Source organism: Elephas maximus, chromosome 25, assembly GCF_024166365.1.
Source record: "Elephas maximus indicus isolate mEleMax1 chromosome 25, mEleMax1 primary haplotype, whole genome shotgun sequence".
NCBI classification, from domain to species: domain Eukaryota; kingdom Metazoa; phylum Chordata; class Mammalia; order Proboscidea; family Elephantidae; genus Elephas; species Elephas maximus.
The window spans coordinates 35420164-35446770 of NC_064843.1; the positions used below are offsets into that span (position 1 = coordinate 35420164).

Consider the following 26607-nt stretch of genomic DNA (forward strand, 5'->3'; position numbering starts at 1 on the left):
CAACTGAAAGGCTGGCTGTTCAACCCACGAGCCATTCCTGGGAGAAAGATGTTGCAGTCAGCTTCCGTCAAGATTTACAGCCTAGGAAACCCTGTGTAGTTCTACTCTGTCCTACAGGGTCACTATGAGTTGAAATCGACTCCATGGCGATGGGCTTTTTAATCCTAATATGCTTGACTGTTGCTTCTTTATAGCAGCTTTAGCCTAGCTGGATTCTTCTCCATTTTTGGAAAGAATTAAAATATTAAACCTTAGAATTACATCCACTTCCTATCAACGTTCAATCCAGAGAAGCCCTGCTTCCTTGACCTTCCCCACATCAGCTAACACCAGCCCAAATCCTTTAAGTCCTTTCCACACCCTCTTCCTGTGATGCCCCACTGTTCTCCACAGTGTGTGTTCTCACTCATTGCAAGGAGACCAGAAGCCCAACTTTGTTCAACTACAGGTGTCTTCCTGGTGGTCCTTCGCTAGAGACAGTGACGACAGTGAGATCTCCCTAAAGAGCAGCTGTTATAATTATGCCTCAAGGCGAACTGCACGATGCACCCATAGCCTTCGAACAGGGACTTCAGAAACAAATACTTTGTGGCTTCCCGACAAACTACCTCTTGTCAGGCCATTTCTCCTCAGGGAACACCTTTCCTAAGTCAACTCCTGGGGATACATGGAGGAGGCGACTTGTGGATTCCGACCTTCCAAGTGGAGATGCAGCACGTTAAATTTCTCGTAAAGTAAAATCCTTAGCGAGCTCCAGCTCCAACTTCGAATTTCCCAAGTACTTTTCTTCAGGAGAACACCTCGGCGGCGAGGCGTAGACAGCAGCATAAAAGCTAAAGCCCCAAAGACTTCAGAGTGTCTTACCCACTTTAACCCAGGAGGAAAGGCCCTGAATTCACCCTACGAGCAACGCAGCACAGGACGGATTCACAGCTCTACGAAAGAACGAAGAAACCACAAACAAAACCGACCCTTCCGGAAGCCGCTCACTCCGACGGCGCGCACCAATCTCTGTACAGCTGCTGCGCGAGGACCCGCCTCTTGCAGGAAGACTACAAGTCCCGGCATGCCCGGCAATGCGGCGTCGCCTGGTAACTCGCGCCTATCGGAGCGCCCTAGGCTGGGTCTTCCTTGCGCCTGCGCTTTGTGGGCCTCTGCGCAGGCGCATTTCCAAAGCTGGAGGGAGGGGGCGGGGTGTCGTTCCCTTTCGCTGATGCAAGAGCCTAGTGCGGTGGTGGGAGAGGTATCGGTAGGACCGGCGCTGCAGCCGAGGCTTGGGGCTGACCCGTCTGACTTCCAGTCCGTGCCGAGCCCACCTGATCCGCAGCCATGTCCGGGGACGAGGTGAGGGCCTGAGCCCGGGGCTAAGGACTGAGGCGGGGAGCCGAACCCACCTCAGCGTGGGAGACCGGGCCTGCGGCCTAGCGGCCGGTCGCCGCCATGTGGGACAGCCGGGCCTAGGTGGCCCGGAGCGGCAGAGCCGGCGAGGACTCCGGAGCCGCGGGCTTGGCCGCACCCTGCTCTCCTCAGGGCGGCGGCGCCCAGGCCGGCGTCCTCCAGTGGCCGGCGTTTCCGGAGTGTAGAGCACAGGCTGAGCCGCTCGCCCTGAAGGGGGCTTGAGTGCCCGGTTGATAGACCGCTGAACGAGCTTGGGACCGGCGACCCTGCCTTCCTTTAAGCTGCCTCGCTGGATGCCGGGGGTGCGGAGAGGAGCCTCTCTCTGCGCCCGGGAGAGCGCCCTCGTTTAAAAAAACTTTATAGATTGACTTGTCCGGGCCGGTATCCCGCCCTAGTTTTTATCTCGAGTATTACTTCTTAAAAAGAACGGGATAGGGAGATAGGACGACAGGAGAAGATGTCTCAGCCTCAAAGAGTGATTACCCCGCTGGAAAGTTTCAGGGCGGGGAATCTCTTGAGTTTCCTTATCGGAAGGCTCACGGGGACGTGAGCGGGAAGTCGGGGCTAAGAAGCTGGCTGGATCTTTGCCCACCATCGTGCTTGTACCTCAGCGAATTTCGCCCAAAGCCTTTTTTGCCAGATTTATACCAGTTCACGTAAAGTCAGTCGGCATTAAAGTAAAATTGATTTTAAGTACTATCAGTAGGTAGTGATTAACACTGGGGGGAGAGCTACCGCTTATCGGCAAGCCCCCCCCCCAAAGAAAAAATAAAAAGCTAATGACGCATTTGTAATTCAGTTCCATAAACATTTGAGTGCTTGGTTTGGCCTGTAGGGCTTTGAGGAGGGAGGACGAGGAAGAATCGGAGACTTCCTAGAGTTGGGTTTTGAGGCACGGTACCAGAATTTCCGCAGGCAGTGGAAAGGCACCAGAGCGCAGGGGAGTGGTTTAGAAAAGCAAGGAAGTGCGTTCACTGAAGGTGGGGTACTCTCCAACTTGGTTAGAGTTAAGGAGTGGAGGGCGGAAAAATAAGTAGTTCCTGAAGGGCTTTGCTGACCAAGTTAAGGAATTTGTGTTTAATTCTGGAGAAGCTTGCAGTCCAATTTGGTTCTTACCACAGCCTTGTAAGATAGGTATTATTAGATCCATTTTAGAGAAAACTGAGGCATAGAGGGTTATGTAATGCCCAAGATCAAGCAGTAAGTGGCTGAGCTAGTAGTAGAAATCCAAATCTATGCAATATTGTCTTCATTTAGGTGACTGTAGGAGGCTGTCACTAACTTAGGAGACAAACTTAGAGTCCGAAGCTGGTTCTTGATTTAAGCTCATGACAGACATTGCTCTGGGGTACTCTGTTTCAAAAGTTCTGAGAGCAGCAGTGTTTTTCGCTTGTTTTGTTTTTACCCAGTGTTCAAAGCATTTAGCAAACTCGGTACTTAAAACATGGAGTGCGAGATACCTTGGAGTGATATATTCTGTGTTCCTTTAATAAAGTGCTTACAGTGCAGTAAGGAAGGTAAGAGATCCAAGGTAGAAACTACTGCTTGCCATAAGAGAGAGAAATACGGCCATCAACATAGCAATTTGGGGGGGGGGGGAAGGTAGAGGGATCATTTCTAACAGTGGGGGTCAGGTTTTGAAGGAAGTGGAATATAAATGCATTATGGAAGAGTGAACAGGATTTTGACAAACCAGAGATGGCAGAGCTGACATGCCAGCAGAGGACTGTAGAACCAATGAAGTATTAGAGCAGCTTGGCACTTCTCAGGTCTACCAGTCCAATTTTACAAACAGGAAACTAGGGCCCAGGGAGATAACTTGGCCCCTGGCAGAACTGGGATTAGAATATTGGGTTTTTCACATACTATGGGCTTACAGGTATGGTATAGGTACTTTCCAAATGAAGCTTTAAACTTAAAAAAAAAGAAAAAGGAACGTTTATAGAACAAGAATACATAGGGAAATAAAAATCTCCCCAAATCTTATCACCCAGAAATGACAACACTGAATAAGACGTAGGAACACTGTTTCATTCTTCTTAAAAGGTGCATTAATTAAAGACCAGTGCCTTGCTTCTCTGTGGGTTCTTTTGTAACACACCCACTTTCTGGCTGTGGTGTGGCCGTAAAGTGGATTTCTTGGATGAAGTATGATGGGAGTAGGGTTCCAGTTTGATGATGTGCTTCGGTCTGTTGGGGTAATTTTTCTTGGTATCCTTTTCCTCACCTCCAACCCAACAGAAGTTGAAGGTGGAAACTACTTTTGAAGGCTTTGTTATAAACTTTAAAAAAATGCTGAAGTGATTCTGTAATTTTCCATAAGCACACTGTCAGCAACTATTTGCTTCTCAAATCCAAACTAGTCTCATAAAACAAAACATTTAAAAAGTTTTTTTTTTCCCCCTTGGTCAAGCCTGGCCTTGTGACAACTTTGGGCAGGTCTTCTTTGGAGCTCTTATTTTTATTGGTTTCCTTATTTTTAAACTGTGCTTTGGAAAGTTGGCGTGAATAAAACAAGACGAGTATATGTTGAGCATCCAGTACATCAGAGACAGCAGTTGAGAGAGATGTTAATTATTTCAGTGTATGATTCCTGCATATTTACTACTCTTTACTAGGCTACAGCCAAACTGTTGCCCTGTAAAACCTAAGTAAGAATGTTTTCAGGGGATAAAAGAGGCAGTTGTGAGGCTGTTCTCTGATGATTTCAGGGCCCCTCTCATCATTCCTCTCATCTTTGGTCTGTCTTGCTGAATAATAGTTAAAAGGCAATTAATACTCCAGGGAACTTGATGCTTGAAAAAATGCAGTACTGGCAGTCCCCAGGTTATAAACATCTAACTTATGTACAGCCCTTAGTTAAGAACCAACTGCTGTAAAGCCTATTATGTTAAAAATTCGAGGTACGTACGACTGTTCATAATAACAAGCCGGGCAGTCCTTTGTGATGAGCATCATTATGTTAAAGATGTTTTAGTGTATCTGGAAGTGCCTGCTTAAAGCTTTTTTATGCATAGAAAGGTACACTGTGTTCTATATACTAAGACAAACATTTGACTGATGTTAGATACAACTAATCCTTCTTAACTGTTCTGACCTACTAAAGACAGACTTGGGATAGGAACTCGTTCATAACCTGGGGGCTGCCTGTAAATGAATTGTAAGCTCTGCCAGATGACCAAATTTATAGCACTTGGGGTGCTGTCTGTCCTTTTGCCAAGTCTTCTTACTTCAGGTATGAGAATGAACCATAGTTGCCTCTCTGGAACAGACTGCAGCACTCCATGTAAGATGACACAAGGCCTGGTAGGTCAGCAGTGGGAGACTCCTTCCTCCAGGCTCTTCTCTCTTACAAGAGAGCCAAAAAAAAAAAAAAAAACACCAAACCCATTGCCGTCGAGTCCATTCTGACTCATAGCGATCCTATAGGACAGAGTAGAACTGCCCCATAGAGTATCCAAGGAGCGCCTGGCAGATTTGAACTGCTGACCCTTTGGTTAGCAGCCCAAGCACTTAACCACTACGCCACCAGGGTTTCCTCTTAGAAGAGACTCTTCTTTAAGTTTGCTGTATAATGTTCTTCAGACTGACTACATCTCAGACTTATTTATTTGTACAACTGGATGCTTGTTAAGGTAGGAGAGAATAACTATGTAAGAATTTCCAGAATTCTTTGTAGATACTTCTGAGTTAGATAAGGACAATAAATATCCTACTTTATTACAGACAATTGTTTGGTTTCAGTACATATCAGTTTCTTTAATGTATGTGGGCCATAAAGAAATTTAAGTTAATTAGGATCAGTTTTGGAATTTTTTTGAGAGTTTCATGGTAAGTCTTTGAAATTAGATCATTAGAGTTTTTCAAATTTCAGTGACAGGAATCGAGGCCATGTTTTGTGAACTGTAAAGCATTATATGAACTATGATAATAATTGCTAACACTTAATGAGTACTTATGTGCCAGGTACTGTGCCAAGTGTTTTATATTTATTTACTTATTTAATCCTCCCAGTAACCTTGTGAGGGTGATTTTGGTTCTGTAGTCCATCTCCATGTGAACTTACCTGGAATAGTCACTAAGTAAGAGCCAGGGTCAAGGTGTGAATCCAGTCAGTTGGGCTCTGGAACCTGTGCTCTTGGAAACACCTCACTACACGGCAGCAGCAGATCGTTGGGCAAGATGCTGAATTTAAGCTTAGTAGAACGTGCACTAAGATTGGTAAGGGGTTCAGGAAAAAAGTACTTGGGCTTTGATCTAATTCTGTTTGACTTCAAAGTCTTCACTCTCTCTACTCTACCAGATTTCTGCCCTATATGTTGTTTAAACTGTTAGGTCTAAAATAACTTCATCAGTATTTTTTTTCCAAGTGATCAGTGCAAACAGATAAGGCTACGAATTATAAATTAGTTTTTTCACTTTCCCTGTTGTAGGCATTAGGTAAAATAAGAGAGCTTTTAATGTTGTTTCAGAATCAAAAAGCAGAGTAAACAGTTCCACTTACTCAGAGATTGGCTATATGAAGGATTGCGGATGGATTTCCTAAAAGGGTTGTCTGAGCTTTAGGATTAAAAAAAATTTTTTAATCAGGTCAAGTCTCCTGGTGTAACCCTGGGTCACTAACTGGATAAAACATTCATGGCTTGCCTAGGCATTGGTTTTGTCATCCATAAAGTGAGGGACTGGCTGAAGCCCCTTGTCAGACTTTACGATTTACTCATAAGGTCTCCACATGGCTCGTGAAACTGAATGTGCAGTTACTGTATCTGTGACACTTTATAAATTAAAGGCACGTGTACACACACGAGTGCAGCTGGGTGGACAGTTTTATTTTGGGGGTAAAATCCTTTTTTCGGTGGCTTAATGCATCAAATATTCTGACTTTTAAGAGTGTGCCTTTTGAGGATACAACATATTTGGAATGTGAGCATCATCAAAAATAATCACTTGGTCCCTTTTGTTTTGTCTTTTAAACAGATGATCTTTGATCCTACTATGAGCAAGAAGAAAAAGAAAAAGAAGAAGCCCTTTATGTTAGATGAGGAAGGGGATGCTCAGGCAGAAGAAACCCAGCCCTCTGAAACAAAAGAAGTGGAGCCAGAGCCAATTGAGGACAAAGATATAGAAGCTGATGAAGAAGACAGTAGGAAAAAAGGTGAGTGGTTGATGTAAGGGGGTCACTGTTGTCATCAGAAACCTGGTTCTTTTCCATTGGTGTTGAATCCTATGCTTGCAGTGACTTCTCAGCCTGATAGGGCTGCTTTGATGAATCCAAGGCCATCAACAGTCTGCGTGCACTGGGCCTTGCTAGATTTCTGATAGGCTTTTTCCTGGTAAATTCCCACTGAATTCGTAAGTTGCAGAGATGATGAAACCTCCATCATTCCAGGGCTGAGTTTCCAGTCTAACCTGTCATGTCTTTTCTCCAGCTTTAATGGTGATTGCATTTGAATGTAGGCAGGTAAAGTTAGCCCAGGATAGGCAGTTTTGTGTCTTAGCAGGTCTGAAAAATACATAGAAGAGATTAAAATTATAGCCTAAAATGTTTGGGGTTAGACACCAGCTTCGTTATTGACTCTTGTGCTCTAACATAGACACAATTTGACTATTCGAGAGAAATAAATGTTTCAGTAAACGTAATTAACGTTTGTCAAATATTAGACATTGTATTGGGGATAGCGAGAACTAACATCAAGCATCTCATGCTAAGTATCTTGTACATGTTCAAAACAAACTTGGCAAGGAAATCATTCCTGTTGTAACAAGACAAAATTAATTCATAAATAGCTACTTTAAAAGTTTTATAGCAGAGAAATCCTAAAATATTCCTAGTGTACAGTAGGACAGAACAAATGGGAACCTTATTGAACAGAGCCCATTATTCACTAACAGTAGATAAAATTTCATCAATATTCATATTTACTGTGCAGCTTTATTTTAATGAAAAATAATTTATAAGGGCTTTGTCAATTGATTAATTCAGTAACATGTTGAACTAATCCTTGTTCACCTAAATCCTAAGGATTAGTCCCTTAGTATCTCACAGGGAGATAGACAAGCAAGCTAGTAATATATACCTAAGGTGGGGTGAGCACAAAGTATCTTGGAGGGACATCTAACTTAGCTGGGAGGAAGGAAAGTTGGGTTTTGGAATCCTGTAACATGAGGGTAAGAGCTATGTGGGAAGGGCTCATGTGAAGACTTAGAAATGAGAGACCACACTGCACTTAGAACTGGAAGTAGTTCAGGGCCTGGTGCGTGGGATTGAGGTGTGTGGGGTAAGGGAGTAGGCAGAAATGGAGAGAGAAAACTGGAGAGTCTTAGAAATTGTGTTACAGCCCTGATTTTGTCCTGGGAATAAATGGGGAGCCAGTGAAGGTTTTTAAAGCAGGGGAATGACATGGTCTGATAAATAAATTTTCCCAACATGATCCCATAACCAGATTTTTCTGTTTACAAAGCTTTGAGTTGGCCCGCCATTGGGTTTTTCAGAACCGTAACCTTTGTGGTTGTGGAAGGACTACTATGCTCATTAATATCTGATCTCTGAATAGCTGAAACGTGTTGGCTTAACTCATAATTTGATGTTTTGCTTTTGCTAATTGTCGTTAGTAACTGATAACCCCTGATCTGCCCTTTTTAGATGCTTCCGATGATCTAGATGACTTGAACTTTTTTAATCAAAAGAAAAAGAAGAAAAAAACAAAAAAGATATTTGATATTGATGAAGCCGAAGAAGGCATAAAGGTAGTATTAGCTATCTATTGCTTTCTTGTTGGAAGTAAAATTTGACCTCTTGAAAGATTGCTAATGGCTGATATTTCTCCTCCTTTGTCTCATCTCTTACTAACTTTGCTTTTTGTTATTAAGCATTTAATCACCACTATTAAGGTCTTTTTCTTAAGTGTGTGTGCAACTTGGTATCCCTAAAGGATTATGGTTGAAGGAATGTAAACTTAGGTCACATCCATTGTAATAACAAAAAAAAAAAAAAATGTAATTACACACAAAAAAAATTGTAATATGTGCCATAAAAATGATCACAAAATGCCTCTTGTTCTTAATCATACTGAGATTTTTTGGCTGATAAGAGATTTCTCTGAGTAAGAACGTCTGTGAAGCAAACATTCCTATGGTTTCTTCCATTTAACTTGTAGAAGCCTGTTGAATATACATAAACTTAAGTGTGTACCTCTAAGCAGCAAAGAATGAATCCTAGCCTGCGGTGGTTGGTTGCTGATGACAGTCTGGCCTGCAGGTGAACTGGAACAGTCAGGCTAGTTATATGTTCTCTGATCTTGTAGGGAGTTGACCTTGCAGTTGTTCTGACTTATTACTGGATTGGTCTCTAATACAAATATCTCAAAATTCTTTTGAACAAGGAATAGATAGATAATGTGGGTAGGTAGGTGAATATATACACATATATATGCATATATGTATATATGCATATGTGTTTGTGTGTGTGTATATATATATGTATATAAATATATATATATATATATATAAGCCCTGGTGGTACAGAGGTTAAGCATTCAGCTGCTAACTAAAGGTTCAGCAGTTCAAATCCTCTAGCTGCTTCTTGGAAACAGTATGGGCAGTTCTACTCTGTCCTGTAGGGTCACCGTGAGTCAGAATTGACTGAACGGCAGTGGCTTTGGTTTGGTTTGGTATATACATACATAGAGAATACACACCCCAACTGTCCCATTTTGTGCACTCTACCCTGAATTTTTTTTGTTTTCAAAGCCAGGTTTCATGGATTGAGTTACATCTCCCAAAAATGTGTGTCAGCTTGGCTAGGCCATGACTCCTGGTATTGCATGTTTGTCTGCCATTTTGTGATCATCCTATGTGTTGTAAATCCTAACCTCTGTGATGTTAATGGAGCCCTGGTGGCACAGTGGCTAAGAGCCTGGCTGGTAACCAAAAGGTCAGCAGTTTGAATCTACCAGCCGCCCCTTGGAAATCCTGTGGGGCAGTTCTGCTCTGTCTTATAGGGTCGCTATGAGTTGAAATTGACTCCATGGAAATGGTTTTTTTTTTTTTTTTTTTATGTTAATGAGCAGGATTAGAAGCAGTTATGTTAACGAGATGGGATTCAATCTACAGGATTAGGTTGTATCTTGAGTAAATCTCTTTTGAAATATAAAAGAGAATCAAGCAGAGAAGAGAGGGACCTCATGCCACCAAGAAAGAAGTGCTGGGAGCTGAGCATGTCCTTTGGACCTGGAGTCCCTGCCCTGAGAAGCTCCTCGATCAGGGGAAGATCGATGACAAGGACCTTGCCCCAGAACCAACAGAGAAAGCCTTCCCCTGGAGCTGGTGCCCTGAATTCAGACTTTTGGCCTCCTAGACTGTGAGAGAATAAATCTCTGTTTGTTAAAGCCATATACTTGTGGTATTTCTGTTACAGTATCACTGGATAACTAAGACACCAAGTTTTTATTTGCCTGTTTCTTGTATTTGAAATATTCTTCTGACATCCTTAGCCTGAGATTCTTTGCCATAGTCTTTAACCACACAACTGCAGCCAACCACTTTACAGGGTTTCTCCTCTCTGTCAGTTTTGCAGAGGCCTACCCACTCCCCTTGTTGTCGTCAACCTTTATCAGGTTGATTTGGTGTTCAGCACAAAGGGCCTCCACCAACTGGATCAGCACAGTTGGATGTCAGTATACAAAGATGGGCTTGGCACTTGTCTAAAGCTTTGGCAGCTTCGCCAAATCTCCATGCCAAGCTATCCCAGATAAGGGCAATCGTTAGCACCTCTTGAAAAGCAGTATTAACGTCCATTACACCTCCAGCAACAGTGCCTCCCTTGGCCATGGCAGTGTGTTATGGGTAAGGTGAATCTTGAATGCGCCAGGGCTTCTACCCCAACACAACTCGGCGGTGGCAGGGAAAGAAAGCCCAAGTTTTTCTTTGGTAAATAGCTTATTTGCTCAAACTCCAGTAAATAGTGTTTCCATATGTAGCAGGAAATGTATACTGTAACTTCACTCAGTTTTGGAAACAGTGTCACAGTTTTGATAATTTGATTAATTCAGTAGGTATGTGTTGGTGATTATAGCGAGCCAGGTATTATGTGTGCTGATTGCCAAGGATATGGAAATTAATAAGACATTTTTCTCTTGTTTTCAGAGATGTTTTAGTTCAGAGATAATTTAGAGGTTTTTTAAACAAAATGATTTTACCTGGATTCATCTTGTTCTCTCCCTGCTTGGGACTCTCTGTTCTTCCTGATGTTGGGAAATTGAGAAAGAAAAATGCTCAGATGGTACTGAACAAATGGAGATTAAATTTACTGGATAACAGGGTGACATCAAATACATGCCACAGAAGGTCTTGGATAACAAGGCATCGTTGGTAATAATTCTCGATTCCTCTAGTAGGTTTTGTCCTGAAATATCACTTATAAATTCTACTCTTATTAAGTGCTTGGATACTTTTACACTGCGATTGAAGTCATAACATAAGAGGCTATTATAAGTGTCTTGGTTACCAGGCAAGGCATGGATGTTTATTTGAAGCCAGAGTCTTTTGAAGTTTTGGCTTACTCTCGCACTTGAATTTTCAGACCATGATAGGGTTTTGGATATAATATACCTGCATTGAAAAACCACTTTTTGCTGTTCTGTGCCTTTGACTGTGTCTTGGCCTCAGTTTAGATACAGGCCTTATTGGGATAGAATAAATAATGGTATAGGACTAGAAGCTGGCTGGTGTGTGCTAGTTTATATTCTGCATCTCTCAGGTTTTTTATTTATTGACTGTCGTCTTAGAGATTTGATTAACATCTGGTTTGTGTGGTATATAGCTAATACTATGGGCTGATTGGCCTTTGATAGCCAAACCTGGCACCAGATTACACAGCTGAATTTGGGGTTCCAAATTTTGACAGCATACTTTGGCGCTGGGAGCTGGATAAGCTGGTGAGAGGAGGGAGAAATTAGAAGGCTGGAGACTGAGATTGGCCCTTTCTGCTCTTCTTAGGTGTTTCATGAATCATTTCTAGTCTGTGGTATACTGTTTACATCCATGCCTACAGCAGCTAATCCTGGAGCCAGGCTTTACCTTGTCTCCATACATTTGTCATGTGACCTTAATTCTTCCTGAGTTAGGCGTTTCCCTCTTTTGTGATGTCATATATTGAAGTGATTCCCAAAGATTCCAGAGCCTGGTGCCAGACTGACTGCATCAGAATCCCTAAGAAACGTCTTTAAAATACTCCTGAACTTCATTTCTGCTGCAGATTGTCAATCAGAAGATTCAGGAATCTTTTAAAATTTACCAAGTGATTCTGACAGTAGCCTAGTTTGAAAACATATGGAAAATGACTATAATAAATAAGATCCTGAGGATGAACAATAAAAAGGAGGGAGGGATAAAAGAAAAAGACAAATTCCACAAGTGTCTTGAGGAATTTCCTTGTTGAATGGCAGTCTCTCTGAGTCATTTTGGCCCACCTGTGAGAGGCATTTCTTACCTGTAACTTCAATTTTGAATATTTGATTTTTTCCCTCCAAAATGATGCTAGCTCATGTCATTTAAAAAAATAATAGTCCCAATATCAAAATGTTGAGACTGTTGTCTCATTTCTTAGGATCTTAAGATTGAAAGTGATGTTCAAGAGCCAGCTGAACCAGAGGATGACCTTGACATTATGCTTGGCAATAAAAAGAAGAAAAAGAAGAATGTCAAGTTCCCAGACGAGGATGAAATACTAGAGAAAGATGAAGGTAATTTGGGGAACTGAGCAACTCCAATCGTAGGTTACTCAGGCCTTTGGCCTAGCTTCATTGATGCGATGCTCCTTTTTTATTCTTTTCTGCCTTTTGTTCCCACGGCTTAATAATGGATGCCGAAGGGAAAATAGTATCTCACTTGATGATGACAGTTTAAAACTTAATGGGGGAAGACTTTGGCAGTTGTTATATTAAAAACTTAGTGATTCAGACTATTGGGAAAATTACTGTAATTGAATTTTAAATAATGTTTTTAAAAAGTTTTGTAATGTTCTGTTAAAAGTATGGTTTTATTACTTTCCAAGTGCTGTAGGGTCTTTACAGAACTTTAATATAGTTGGTAGATGGGTTTTTATGGGTGTGGATGTTTCTTAAGTGTTTCAAAATAGTTGTTTTTCCTCTAATTATCCTAATGAAGTATTTTATCTTGTGTTAAATTCAAGAAACATTTCACTGTGTCTGTGTTATCACAGGTTCCTAATTTGAGAGGTGTCTGTGAAGGACCATTTTTGAAAGTCACACCATCGCTGTCTTGAAGGAAGAAAAGGGGCTTTTGGGGGGCTTGATACCCAGGCTTGAGGCTATTGATTGTGCCTGCAGTTGTGGGAGGGAAGGCAGATGTCCTGGAAGCTTTCATTTCTATAGACCTGCCTCTGCTCCTTTTCTTTTTCGTTACAATAGCAGGGCCCACCCCTCATTCTTACAGTCTTTGTTATCTACAGCTTTAGAAGATGAAGACAGCAAAAAAGATGATGGTATCTCATTCAGTAACCAGACAGGCCCTGCTTGGGCAGGCTCAGAAAGAGACTACACATATGAGGAGGTAAGACAAATTGTTTTCAAAGGAGGCTAAGCTGTTCACTAGAGCTCAAAGAAAAGTAAGATAAATGTTCCCCCAAACATGTGAATTGGAAGATCCATTGGGATGTAGATTGATAGTAAAACAGACCCAGAGTGGTGAGGTCACATGCCAGTGAACAGCATTTCCTGGTCCCACCTGTGGACAGCATGCCCAGAGTGTGGCCGTCATTATAGCATTCCCACTGTCCCCACCTGCGACATCTTCTGAGGAGATGCAGCCCTCTGGATGTCATAGGGGGAAGTGATGACAGGGAGGGGCTAATTTGGGACCAGGGTAGGCTGGAGCTTATTTGGGTTTTCCTGAATCTTTTCCACACATCATACACTTTCCCATAGAAGCAGCAGAATGAGTAAAAAAAAAAAACAGAAATGATTAGGGGCTCATTTGTTCATTTAACTTTGAACAAGGAATGGCTGAGCATCCATGGTGTACCAGATCCTGGTTGGGAATGAGGATGGAGTCCCTGCACTTAGGAGCCTCCAGGAAATGTAGTGATGCATGTGTATATTTACTAAAAAGTGAAGTTTGCACTGTTTCAAGGGTAAAGAAAATTGACTCAAATGGGAACTTAATACTCTGGCTATTACTAAAAATGTGCACCATTACCATTTTATCTCTATAGCTACTGAATCGAGTGTTCAACATCATGAGGGAAAAGAATCCAGATATGGTTGCTGGAGAGAAAAGGAAATTTGTCATGAAACCTCCACAGGTTGTCAGAGTAGGAACCAAGAAAACTTCTTTTGTCAACTTTACAGATATCTGTAAACTGTAAGTTGTTTAATGGAAAGGCTCCTTCCCAATTATCAGATTCTCGGTGGAGTTGTAAGTACGCTAGATGTCCCTATTGTCAACTTTAGTGCAGGTAGAAAGAGAGGCTGCACAGGTGTCGGGTTGGGTTGGGAAAGGTCAGAGTTCAAGTCTGTCAGTTCTTCGGAGTCATGGGCCCCAGGGCTCACTTTATCAGGGCATCAAGAGGTGAGAGAATCTGACCCATGAGAGTGGATCCTAATGAGATGGAATGAAGAGTGAAGATGCTGGAGAGCTCAGGGAGGTGAGAAGGCTCATCAGTGAGCTCCAGAAAGTGGCTCAATTTGGTGTGCCTCTTCCTTGGATAGTCATTGCCAAGACAGAGTTGATGAGGTGCCAGCTTTCTTAGTTGCCACCACGTTCCATGCCTGTGTCACCCCCAGATCCCTCTCTGGGCCCGGCTATTCTCAGAGCTCTTAATCTACACCTTTGCTGGCAGGTTTGTTAGGGCTTCTGACTTTATTTACTACTCGTTTTTCAGTTTCATAAATGATACATGCTCGTTGCAGAAAAAAGGGAAAACAAATGGTAAACAAGAGATAATCATCCCAAATCCCACCATCCAGAGATAACCACTTGTTTTCCTTACTTTAGGCATTATTTAAGATACTTTAGACTTTTTTGTTGATTACAACAGTAGTGTGTAGGTGCTCATTATTGAAAAAAATTAGAAAATATAGACATGCTAAAGAGTAAATCATCTGTAAGTCCCCCATTAAAAGAGAAAAAAAAATAGTTTGGTATCTTTGTGTATACCCAGTTTTGTACACATATTTTTAAATAAATTGGTATCAGACTAGTATTTAACCCATTTTGTCTTACTATATCATGAAACTTTTATTCATGTCACTAGATAGTCTTCAGAAGTGTTTTTAATGACTACACAGTATATTCTAACAGTTGGACATGGTTGTTCCCATGTTTTCATTAGAGGCAGAGCTTCAGGGAACATCCTTACACATATCTTTGCTAAGTCAAAAGGAATGGCTCTTTTTATGGCAAACACTGGCAAATTGCTTTCCAGCAGTGTAGGCACTTAACTATTTTCACCAATCCTCACCCATTACATTTTGGGGAAAAATAACTTTGTTTTTAGAATTGTTATAATAGTATCTGCTTGTTAGAACAAGTTCAAACAGTGCCAAAGTATATAGAATTTAAAAAACTGAAACTGAATGGCATTGCTCGATATTTGCTTTTTTCCTTTTAAATTGTATGTGTAATCTTTATACACACACACACCCATCTTGTTCTCAAAAACAGGATTATACACCATTGAATGGATATATCATAATTTTATTTAACCAGTCCTCAGTTGGTGAATATTTAAACTTTCCACTTTTATGTGTATGGTTCAGATTTTTCAGTGAAATATTTAAAACAGGAAATATTTAGGAATTAGCATAAGAAACACACAAATACCCCACCACCTAGATTTGGTGTAGATTGACATTTTGACACATTTGCTTCAGATCTTTGTATTCTTTAAAAAAAAAAAAAAAAAAGGTGTGGGGGGGCTTATAGTTAAAATTAGTCATGTTTCTGTTGCCTTCCCATCTCTTTTGTCTTCTTCCCAAAGACATTATCTTCTAAAGTCAGTGTTTACCTTTCCTGTCTATGTCTGTAGACATTTACTCATACGTATGTATTCATACATAACATAATGTTTTATGGGCTTTAAAATGTAAATAAGTGATGTCATATAGTATATATATGTTCTAAAACCTGAATTAAACTGTGTACTGAAATTCACCTAATGGCTGAGTAGTCAGAGATTAAAACAGTAAACAGGATGGTTTTTTAGAAGCTTGGTCATATTTCCATGAAAGATAAGGTTTGTGTATTGTTTCTTTTTAGATTGCACCGTCAGCCCAAACATCTCCTTGCATTTTTATTGGCTGAATTGGGTACAAGGTAAGAAACTATATACAGTATTACTGGACATTTCGTAAGAACTTAACTTGAAGGATATGTGACATGCTTAGAAAACACTGACCTAATTATCAGAAGGGCTTTTAGGCCAACAAAGGAGTGAAATCATTTCTGTGGGAGAGCTTGGCTGTGTAGGACTAGGTACAGAGTTGACAGTAGCACATCTGAATAGGCCTGCTAGTGTCCAAAGTGAGTACCGTGCCATTGCTACCTTTAGAGCGTCCTGTCAGTAATTGAAACTCCTGGGTCTTTTTAGAGAATAAATATTAGATGCTTTCAAATTTTAGAGGAAGTCAGAATTTTTTTGTTTTTTTTTCCTTTAATTGATAACAGGCTATGTAGAAATCCAGCTTGTAAAGTTGATGAGTGGCACAGGAGAAACCATGGAAACAAGGATTGATAATTAAGTAGCTACTCCAGTCTTCAGGGCTTATCTGTTGATGGTTTTGAGCATTCAGGGAGGCTAGGATCCCATGGAGCCCATCTCTATGAGTTTGACCACGCAAATGCTAAGAAGCCAAATGTCCCTTTAAAAATTAATATAGACTTATGCTATAATAATGATGACTAACACCTGTAGTGTGCCAGACTCTGTGCCGAGTGAATATTTCTCAATCTTTACAACAGTCCTGTGAAGGAGAAATACTCCTGTCTTGTAGATTTGGAAGCAGGTTCAGTGAAGTTGTAGATGGTCACGTAGCTTGTTAGTGGTACAGTCAAGATACAGACTCAGATTTGCTCGTCTCTGGAGCCTGAGCTCTTAAAGGTGTAATGCCTGAGTCTCACTGGCAGTACAGAAAGAATTACGGTGTTCTACTCTCTTCTTGCTCTCCTGAAGCCCACAGTTTATTGTAACAGCAAGCTGCACTTGCTGTGGGTTTAAGCAGCAGTTTACTTGACCTGTGGTGGATGAAGGAGCCCTGGTGGCTGCTTGCCAAAAGGTTGGCAGTTCGAACCCACCAGCATCCACTTTGTGGGAGAAAGATGTGGCACTCTGCTTCTGTAAAGAGTTAACAGCTTTGGAAAACCCTATAGGACAGTTCTACTCTGTCCTATAGGGTTGTTACGAGTTGGAATGAGCTTGACGGCAGTGGGTTTGTTTTTGGTTTGTGGTGGGTACGTATTGCTCTTTTCTGGAAGAATTGTGTTTTAATGTAATGTTACAACCATTGTTTATTTTGAACTTGCATAAACTAATGAAGGAGCAAAAGCTAGCAATATTTTTTCTACTTCTGAGAATAATTTGCAGTCTTATAGAGGTGGGGTAAATTACAAGAAGTTGTGATCAGTGAACTTACGGTCAGTGAGATTAATGTTACAGGGTTTTTGAGAAAACTCAATTTCTTTTGACAGACAGTGAATGAAAAACATTTCCTACAAGCATTGGAATCAATATAGCCCAGATACTAAGGGTTCCAGTTGATGGAGTATGCTGTTAAACCCTGTAGTTAAAGGAGAATCACAGGAGAGATTCTTAAATGAAAGTCAGTTTTACGATGAGATACAGAACAAATATAAAACTCCATCTGGCTGGATTTTGTTGTTTTACTTGTGACTCATAATTTTTAAGAAATGATAATGTTTAGCCTAGAGCTTTGCTTTCTTAAAAGTACTTGTCAATAGCTTTCTCAGAAGTTTCTCATTGAGTACCATGGACAATTTGTGGCCTGTGGCTTTTTTTTTTTTTTGGTAACAGCTTAATTGAGATAGAATTCACACATTTGAAGTGTACAGCTCAGTGGTTTTTAATCAATCCAGTGTTGTTCAGCCGTCTCCATAATCAATTTTAAAATGTTTTCATAAGCTATGTTTTTAACCATAACTGATTCAAAGTATTTGGTGCTTAGGATTTTTTATTTCTCTAGCCCCTTTCATATTTCATACTTACATTCCTGTCTCTGTTATGCATATGGTAGACACTCAGTAAAGGTTTATTTCCTTTGTTGGATAAATGGGCTGTTATAATTAAGCAATCTATTTGTTTTGTACTTAAAATCCCATAAATCTGATCGTTGTTACTGACTTAATTGGTTGAAATTGGATTTAATGTTAGGAAATATGGGTTGGTCATCAGGCACCAACTACTTAATTAAAAATACTTTTTAAAAAGGAGAAGCCAGGTAGTACAGCACCACTTCTAGACCACCGAATATCTTAAAAATTCATTACATACAGAAATCCCAGAATTTGGTTCTTTACAGAAAAAATAATTTTAATGGAGACATTTTTTCTTTCTTTCATAGTGGTTCTATAGATGGTAATAACCAACTTGTAATCAAAGGAAGATTCCAACAGAAACAGATAGAAAATGTTTTGAGAAGATATATCAGTAAGTGTATAATTTAATCATGTTACCCTGAAATGTTCTCATCAGACTGCAGTCTGGGGAGAGCCATTTGTCCATAGTTTGTAATGAGCCTGGAAAGGTTGGCCTTAAAAAGATTGGGGTAAATGATAGTGAATGGGAGGTAGCTCTAGACCACTGATGAGGTGCCAGGAGAGGGGTTTGAATTTCCTAAGATGGCCCAGCTCTGATGGAAGCTGTTGGTTGGCTCCAGTGCTGAAGGCCAACTCAAGAGAAACCTGTCTGTGATTCAGACATGGCTTGACTCCTGTGTTACATTCCTAATCCCTTAAAATTGGCATGTCTGTTCCCACCTAGGAAGGTTAGTCAGTTCCCTCTCTTTTGTAGATAGAACCAGGAGTAGGTAGCTGACAAACTTTCCTGCCTCCTGGGGCAATTTGAATTTACTTCAACCTGGTTTTTAGTACCTGAAGCATCACAGCAGACAGCCTGTGTTTTCTTACCCCCAGAATAGCTAAGCTTAGCTAAGCTCCCCTGGTCTGGATTCCCAGATAACCTGCTGTCTCAGCCTAAGTTCGTGGAGTTCAGAGTAGAATATGTATTGCACAAGGAAGAAACCCCTGGCTCAGTGCAGCCACGATAATGCTTTGTGTTGCTCTTCCTGCAGAGGAATATGTCACCTGTCACACGTGCCGATCACCGGACACAATCCTACAGAAGGACACCCGACTTTATTTCTTACAGTGCGAAACTTGTCACTCTCGATGCTCAGTTGCCAGCATCAAAACCGGCTTCCAGGCTGTCACGGGCAAGCGAGCACAGCTCCGTGCCAAAGCTAACTAATTTGCTAATCACCACTGATTTTGCAAAATGTGTTGTGGAGATTTGGCTGGACAGGTTTACCACCAGAGTTGGATATACCATTGTATTAAAAACAAGATAGAAAAGCTGCCAAGCTCTTTGGCGTGTGGTTGGTTGGCCTGTGAAATCCTTGCAAGATGCCGATGCTCAAGCTGTTGACATACTCATTGCCCACTTTAACAACTGTCCAAGAAACGCGATGGGGTAAGGAGGTGCTTTTTTAAAATCGTTCATAGACTTCTGTAAAATGCGAGATAAATTAAAGTTATTATAACAGTGATTCTTTCAATTTGGTTTGTCCTTTAGTTTTCTTTATTTAAAAGTTGTGCTCGGTGAATTCAGCAAAAACAGTTTGTGCCTGGGCTCTGATGAGTCGCTGTATGCTTGTCCTGAGAAACTGGACTTTGGCAGGCACTTCAGCTGGGCAGCCGTTTTCCTTCCCAGCTTCTCTTGAGACACAAAGTAGACACTGCTTCACATGAGAGAGTGAACTGAGCATATGAGCATAAAATCTGGGAGGACTGCCTGTTTTCAACATCCAGGGAAGATTTACATAGATTTGAATTATTTTTATTATGTGAGGATTGTTGCTACTACCTCACTGCCAAGTCCTCCAGCTGTTACCACATGAGGGAATTCAAGGTGCTAGGTACCCTCACCCTTAGGATTTTCTTCCTCACTGGCCACTAAGAGAATCTTAGAAACATAACCTCCTAAGTGTGTCTTGTAACTGGCACACCAAGAACAACCCTGCTTGGGCACCCTGTTCAGGAGGACATGATGTGTGTGCAGTACAGGGGACTCTTCTGAGAAGAGTCCAAATGGTGACGAACGCCCTCCCCTCAACTTAGGTCCTGGGTTTGAAAAAGGCCCACCACAAATGCTTTTCTATTTTCTATATTGAAGTAGCTTTTGAATGTGACCATGAGAACCCAAGAGATGCTGTCTGTCTGGTACTTCTCGGGCCTCCAGTTCTGCAGAGGATGTGGGTATTTCTTGATTGGAGCACAGGGGACAAGATAATCTATGTCTGTGCTGTGGTCTGCCTTGCACGCACTTAACTGAGGATAAGGACATACATGCTGCTCCTTACTTTCTTATTGCCGGACTTGTTATTCCAAGCGGCCTAGGAGCAGTCGTGTCTGTCCTGAATGTCTTGACTGTGGTGTTTTTAATCACTGTGACCCTTAATTTAAAGTAACATGCCAAGTGCTGTAAAGCACCTTGGCCATGAAGTGGTGGAGGGAGCATTCCTGCAACCTAGTAGGGCCCTCCTAAGGGGGGGCCACACTGACTGGGCTGCCACCACTGCCATGATGAACATGACTGCTGTTTATGATCCCTTTCTCCCTTTTTTGTATCTACGTCCACACAATTCTCAGTTTTACTGGCCAATCTTTTTTTGTTGTTCTCAACTACAGTTTGAAAACTATTTGACAGCACTGCTGGGTGGAACCCAGGTTTCTGAAGGCATTTTGAGTTTGGAGAACAAGCTGTAACAAATGTTGGATGTTACTGCGTGAATAAAGCAAGGGTCAGTGCCTCTCGTGCAGTTAGTATTCTGTTATTTGTGTGTGTGTGTGTGTTTTCTTAGTGGGACCCTTTAGGGAAGACACAGAACTTTACAGATTTGTGACAAACTAATAACACCCCAGTTTTTAACTTCACTCTTAAAACATTCTCAGGACTGATCCAGGCCCATTAAGTTTTATGTCCATTGAGATATTATTTGGTTAAAACTGGATTGACTATATTTATATTGAAAATGACCTGTTGCTCCTCAGTTACCCATACAGTTGCACCAACCTCTGTTCTTCCTCTATAGTTCTAAACCAACCACAGCGCAGTTAGAAGGAACTCTGCTATAGTGACAAGGCAAAGACAATTGAGGGTTTCTGATTAAGAACCACATTCTTTCCAAAAGTATTTTAGAAAAGTGTTGAGGTGTTCCTAATAAAGAGAAAAAAAAAAAAAAAGAAGAGGCATTCCATGGTAAAGTCTGAGAACATGTACACAGGTCCCTTGACTGCTGCCTAAGTAAAGTCTTCAGGATGCTAATACGCATTTCAGCAGCACATAAACAAACGTGGTTGTATCGCCAATGTTTAGAATACCTTTGACCCCACTTCCCCAATCTACAGAAAAACTTAAAGAACAAGCAATACCTAGCAAGTCATAGGTGCTCCACAAATACTGGAATGAGTATCTTTAGAAGTAGAGAATATGCAGGATTTTGTAGCTTCTACTCCCACCCCTGCTAGAACATCATGTAGGTTAAGTGTTCTGCAGAGACCCAGGCTGGAATGGACAGTCCTGGAAGAAGTACCCTGGCGCATGAGGCCCAGTGCCGCACCCAGGCTCCCTGTTCAGATCCTTTGCCCCATTTGAACAGAACGTTCCATTTTACGACACATTTTTAGAAGTTAAACTTTGTACCATGTGGTTTTCCTTGTTTTTTTTTAATTGAAAAAGGTGAAAAAAACTCACAAACTCCCATAATCCTACCACCACAGAACCTTTTAGAGTCAAGGGCATTTTTTCCCAAGTTAGTACAGTCTTCCTAATTTTAAAAATCTTTAAGAGTTTATTCATGTTATGCTACAGTTAATTATATCAGTACTCTAATGGTGGGTGTTTGGCTAATTTGCTAGTTCTTGATAATGGAGAGAATGAGCTCAGGACAGTCCAAAGTGGCAATCCTCTTGGTTTAATTGGTTATTTAATCTACCTGTATTCTTATCTATAAAACGGTGAAAATACCTACCTCAAAGAGGTAATGGCGAGATGAATGCTGAATACTTTTCTTAGGCTGAATATCCAGGGTGGAATTCCCTTTTCCCAAGCCTAATCGTAAGTGGCAACAGCTTTAGTATCAAAACGATTTTAACCTCTTAGAATGAAGACTAGTGCACTATGACAGATGCCTCTCATGTGGCCCAGAATCTGGGCTATTCTTAATCATTTACATGACAAATGGCCAACACTACCAAAGTCCTTACTCTGTGCCAGGCCCTATTCTAGGTATTTCATAAGTACATAATCTGATCTTCCCAGGCGACCCTGACAAGCATGTGTTTTTCATGCCAAATCCTGGGACCTGCATATTGCCTTCGTTCCTAGTTCAGGGGGGCTTAGTAATTGCCTTGCTATTAAAGACTGCTCTTGGGATGATGGATGCCTGTCACAAACCTGACCAGCCCTGCCATCCTTGGCTACAGAGACACCAGACTGTCCCAAGGATGTGGGACAGAGGCACAGTCTTTGAAGCTTTGTCACATTCATGGCTAGTCTTAATCATTTACTTGACACAACAAGTGGCAAATACTACCAAAGTCCTTAATACGTGCCCGGCCCTGTTCTAGATACTTCATAAACATATACACATTTAATCTTCACAGCAACCCTCTGAGGTATCTGTACTATTATCCCTATATAACAGATGAAGAAATGGGAGATTCAGAGAGGTTAAGTCACTTGCCCAAGGTCACCTAACTGGTAAGTGATGGGGCCAGGATGCAGTCCCAGGCATCTGGGCTTCAGAGCCTGTGCTCTAACCATTCTACAATGCTGCCTCTCAGTGATGTCATGTGTTTATAAGTTTGACCTAAGCGCCTGCACAAAAGGCAGTCCCTGCCCTCCAGAAGCTTACAGTCTAGTGGAAACAAAAGATGAGCAAACCAGTGGCAAATACAGTCCAGTAAGAGGTGTTGATGTAAGTAGAAGGGAGGGGCCACGAAAGTGTCTTTGAGAAGGTGACCTCTGAGCTGAGCTATAAAGGATAAGGAAGGTTAGCCAGTGGGAGAAGACAAAGCATTCTAAGTAGAGGTAACAGCATGCGTAAGGCAGACAGGCCAAAGACAGCACAGCTCTTCCCACAGATAGTTCCATGTGGCTTGAGAATAGGGGCAGATTGGGAGAGGGGAGCCAGAGAGGTGAAGGAGATCCTTGAGGGCTTATGTGCCACGTATTTTATTCAGCGGGTCTGTATTTTATCCAGTGGGCAGTGAAGAACTCTGGTGGGAATTAAGAGGTAAGTTATTACAAAAGTCCAAGAAATGAAAAGGGCCTAACCTAAGGCAATGGTGATGAAAAGCAGGGGATAGAGCCAAAACATACCATGGAAATAAAGTTAACATGACTTGGCAATTAGGGAAGAGTGGAGGGTGCTGACAGGGTGGATAGCGGTGCCATCCCCCAAGGTGAACTCATGAAGAAAAAGACTGGAGGCTGGACAGGGCAGGGCCTGACGGAGGCCCCTGTGGGCATCTAAGTGCAGCTACCAGATTTGTTAGCTGCTGTTGAGTTGGCCCCTGACTTACAGTGACCCCATGCACAATGGCAGGAAACGCTGTCTGGATGGTTGTGGATCTGACCGTTGTGATCCATAGGGTTTTTACTATCTGATTTTTGGATAGGCATCTATATATATATATCCCTCAAATCGGTGCTCATGGGGAAGGACTGAGAAGTAGAGACTACAGAAGCATGTGGATCAAGTTTTAAACTATGGATTAGGTCATCCAGACAGTATATTCAGAAAAAGAAGAGGGTGGAGACTCAGCAAAAGAAACTTAGCCCAGAGGGGGAGAGCCACGAGAGACTCTGGTCACAAAAACCAAGAGGAATTTCCAGGAGAATCATTTATAACAGGGTTGGGGGAAGAGAATGCCCACATTTGCATCCTGCCTCCACCTCTTCCCAGTGACATCATCTCAGGCAAATCATTCAACCGTGAGTCTCAGTTTCCCAGTTGGTTACAGTGGGGATGAGTATCTCCTACCCTTGCCCACCAGACTTGCCCCACAGGCTTACTGACGGACCCAACATGTCCCTCTTGACTGCAATAACTTCTAGACATTGGAATACAAACAGGCCTTCTTGTCCTTATCTTCCTTTGCCTCATTTTCTTAATTTTGATTTTCTCTTTGTAAGCTGCCTGAAATACTTTTTGGAACAGGTTGGGTATAAGTAAGTAGCAAAAAAAAGGAAATTACAGTCTGTTCTTTTACTGGTTTCCCTAGGGAGGAAAAACTTTTTTAAAAAAAGGAGAAAAATCACCTGAATCTGGATTGGATTAGGTAATAAGTATTCTCGTTTATTAAGTATTTTCATCAGTTTTTCAGACGAGGAAAAATGAGGCTCAGAGGGGTTAAGTTACTTGCCTGCACAGGGTCACACAACCACTAGTTTAGGTAGGAACTCAGATTCACAAAGCCTATTCTCTTAACCACTTCCTCCTAGAGTAAGCTACTTAACTTTTTTGAGCCTCGGTTTCTGCTCTGGTTATCTACTGACATAAAACAAATCACTCCAAAGCTTTGTGGCTTAAAAGAACAACAATCATTTTATTATTATCCCTCATGGTATCAGGGCTTGGCTGGGATCAGCTAGGCAGTTCTTACTCGATTCTCATGTGGACAGTCAAATGGTGGCTAGGGCTGAAGTCACCTCGAAGGCTTCCTCACTCGTATGTCTGGCAGTCGATACTGGCATTCAGCTGGAACATCTACACATAGCTTCTCCATGTGGCCTGGGCTTCTTCACAGCATGATGACTGGGTTCCAAGAGCGAGTGCCCCAAGAGACAAGAAGTAAAAGCTGCTAGTTTCTTAAGATCTGGCAGGGAAAACTGGCATAGCATCACCAATGCCATATTCTAACAAACAGTTGCGGTCCAGATACAAGGCAGAGTATATGGACACCACCTCTCAATGGGGCCATGTTTTAAATCCTTAAAAAAAAAAAAACCAAAAAAAACCCAGTGCCGTTAAATCCTACACATCTATAAAATCTATAAAATGAGCATATAACCACACAATGAACCCCTGCTGTTTTTATTGGCCCATGCCTTCCTTCCTCCTTTCCCCCTCCACCCTCAGAGGCTCTATGGCCATCTCTAGCACCACTTAGCACCTGGCTGAGAGTGATGCTAACACTGAGGAAGACAAGCTGAGGAAGAGAGAAACAGGTTCCTGATGGCAGCTTCTGAACCCCTGGGTCTCGCTGTGTCTGCAGATCTACTCCTGGACTTTTTACTTCATGAGGCAGTAAACTTCCTCCTGCTTAAGCAGGGTTGAGCTTCTGTAACTTGTGAGAACAAAAAGTTCTCACTAAATCCGCCTACAGGTGGTTGAGATAAAAAAGTATAAAATGTGCCTGTTAAAAACCAAACCCAGTACCGTTGAGTCGACTCCGACTCATAGGGACCCTATAGGACAGAGTAGAGCTGCCCCATAACGTTTCCAAGGAGCGCCTTGCAGATTCGAACTGCGAACTCTTTGGTTAGCAGCCATAGCACTTAACCACTACACCACCAGGGTTTCCATGTGCCTGTTACACATCAGGTATTCAGCTAGTGGTTTATCATTATTATGAAGAATGGCCACAGGCGGGGGGATTTTGATTTGTCCAAAGCCCCAGCGAATCAGTGGCCAAACTGGGATTCAAATCTAGGACACCTGGCTCAGAATCTTTCGCCCTGCTTTCTGCACTTCTGTGGTCTTAACAGATAGGCCTAGTATATAGTATATAATGTCCTTATGGGACAGGACGTGATCTTATTGGTCAACCTGGCCAGGGGGCAGCAAATATCTAGCACTCAAGCATCCACATTCCAGTCCTTGCCCATAATACCAAACCCAACCCGCTGCCATCAAGCCATTTCCAACTCACAGTGACCCAATAAGACATCACGAAACTATCTTGTTACTATTTCCTAATAGCCTAAAACTAGCTCTGAACGCTCAACCACCGCTCTAGGCAGCCACTGCGAATTTGTCCTGAGTTGCCAGGTGGAACGAAGCCTGAGGAAGGTGAGACACCAACCATGGCTACATCCTGAAGCACCTCCCATCAAGAGGCACTCAGGCGTAGCCATGCGGCTCGCTTTGGCCGATGCTGCCGCTGCCATTAGGTGCCGCAGAGCTGGTTCCAACTCATGGCGACCCTATGCAGGACAGAGAAGAATTGCTCCACAGGGTTTCCAAGGAGCAGCGGTGGTAGCTTCCACCAACTGCATATTGGGGCTTGCCCTCTCTTGCTGCTATTGGAACCAACGGCATGTAAAGAAACCCAGACCACACTACTAGATCCTCAGAACACGTGGCCCATTGCCCGATGCCCCAACCACTGGACACTGAGTGAGGCTATCCGGGAACAAGCGATCCCCAGCCAATCTGCCAGCTCACTTCAGCCATGAGAGGCCATATGAGGTAAGTAGAACTGCCCAGCTCAGCCCATCCCAAATTGTCAAGCCATAGAAACAAGAGCTAATAAATGTTTAAAGCAACTATATTTTGGGGTAGTTTGTTGTATAACAGTCAATAACTGATACAAGGCCCATTTGCTATTCCTGATCTAGGCCAACCCTTCCTATTTTACAAATGAGGAAACTGAGACCTAGAGAGCAAAGTCTTGCACAGGGTCACAGACCTTGCTGGCAGTATTATGGGGGAGGGAGGTAAAGCCCCAGGCCCCAGCTCACAACCCAGTAAACCTACTGACTGCTATAGTCCTTCAAGATGGGGGCTAGGATCACAAATGCGACTTCAAGTCTTGAAAACATCTAGACAAAATTAGTCCTTTGGGCAGAATCTGGTCTCAAATTTCTTCACCATCTCCTTTTAGTTTTCGGAAATTGGCCAGATAAATGGAAAGTGCTGAGCAGTGGGAAGACACTTATCATCTCCCCAA

At 42.1% G+C, this 26607-nt stretch overlaps 2 protein-coding genes and 1 pseudogene across 6 annotated transcripts in view; 1 reads left to right on the plus strand and 2 right to left on the minus strand.

Moving 5' to 3' along the window:
• Positions 1-1182: 1182 nt before the first annotated feature.
• Positions 1183-19205, plus strand: EIF2S2 (eukaryotic translation initiation factor 2 subunit beta). Its single transcript, XM_049868993.1, has 9 exons — positions 1183-1344; positions 6376-6553; positions 8042-8145; positions 12005-12140; positions 12869-12969; positions 13631-13779; positions 15676-15732; positions 17994-18079; positions 18723-19205. Exons 1-9 carry the CDS (start codon positions 1330-1332, stop codon positions 18896-18898), a joined length of 1002 nt encoding a protein of 333 aa, XP_049724950.1. The 5' UTR covers positions 1183-1329; the 3' UTR covers positions 18899-19205.
• RALY (RALY heterogeneous nuclear ribonucleoprotein) overlaps positions 6207-26607 on the minus strand; it is a 136607-nt gene continuing 116206 nt past the window's right edge. The window contains exons 10-12 of one of the 5 annotated variants that reach the window (XR_007515378.1): positions 21681-24470; positions 10596-10640; positions 6207-6901 (exon numbers count right to left, since the gene is read on the minus strand). The gene's annotated coding sequence lies outside the window, so the exon portion shown is untranslated. Of the gene's footprint in view, positions 6902-10595; positions 10641-21680; positions 24647-26607 lie in introns of all 5 variants that reach the window. The other 4 variants (XR_007515379.1, XR_007515380.1, XM_049868998.1 and 1 more) reach the window with 4 other exon arrangements.
• LOC126067262 (40S ribosomal protein S12-like) lies at positions 9729-10618 on the minus strand (annotated as a pseudogene).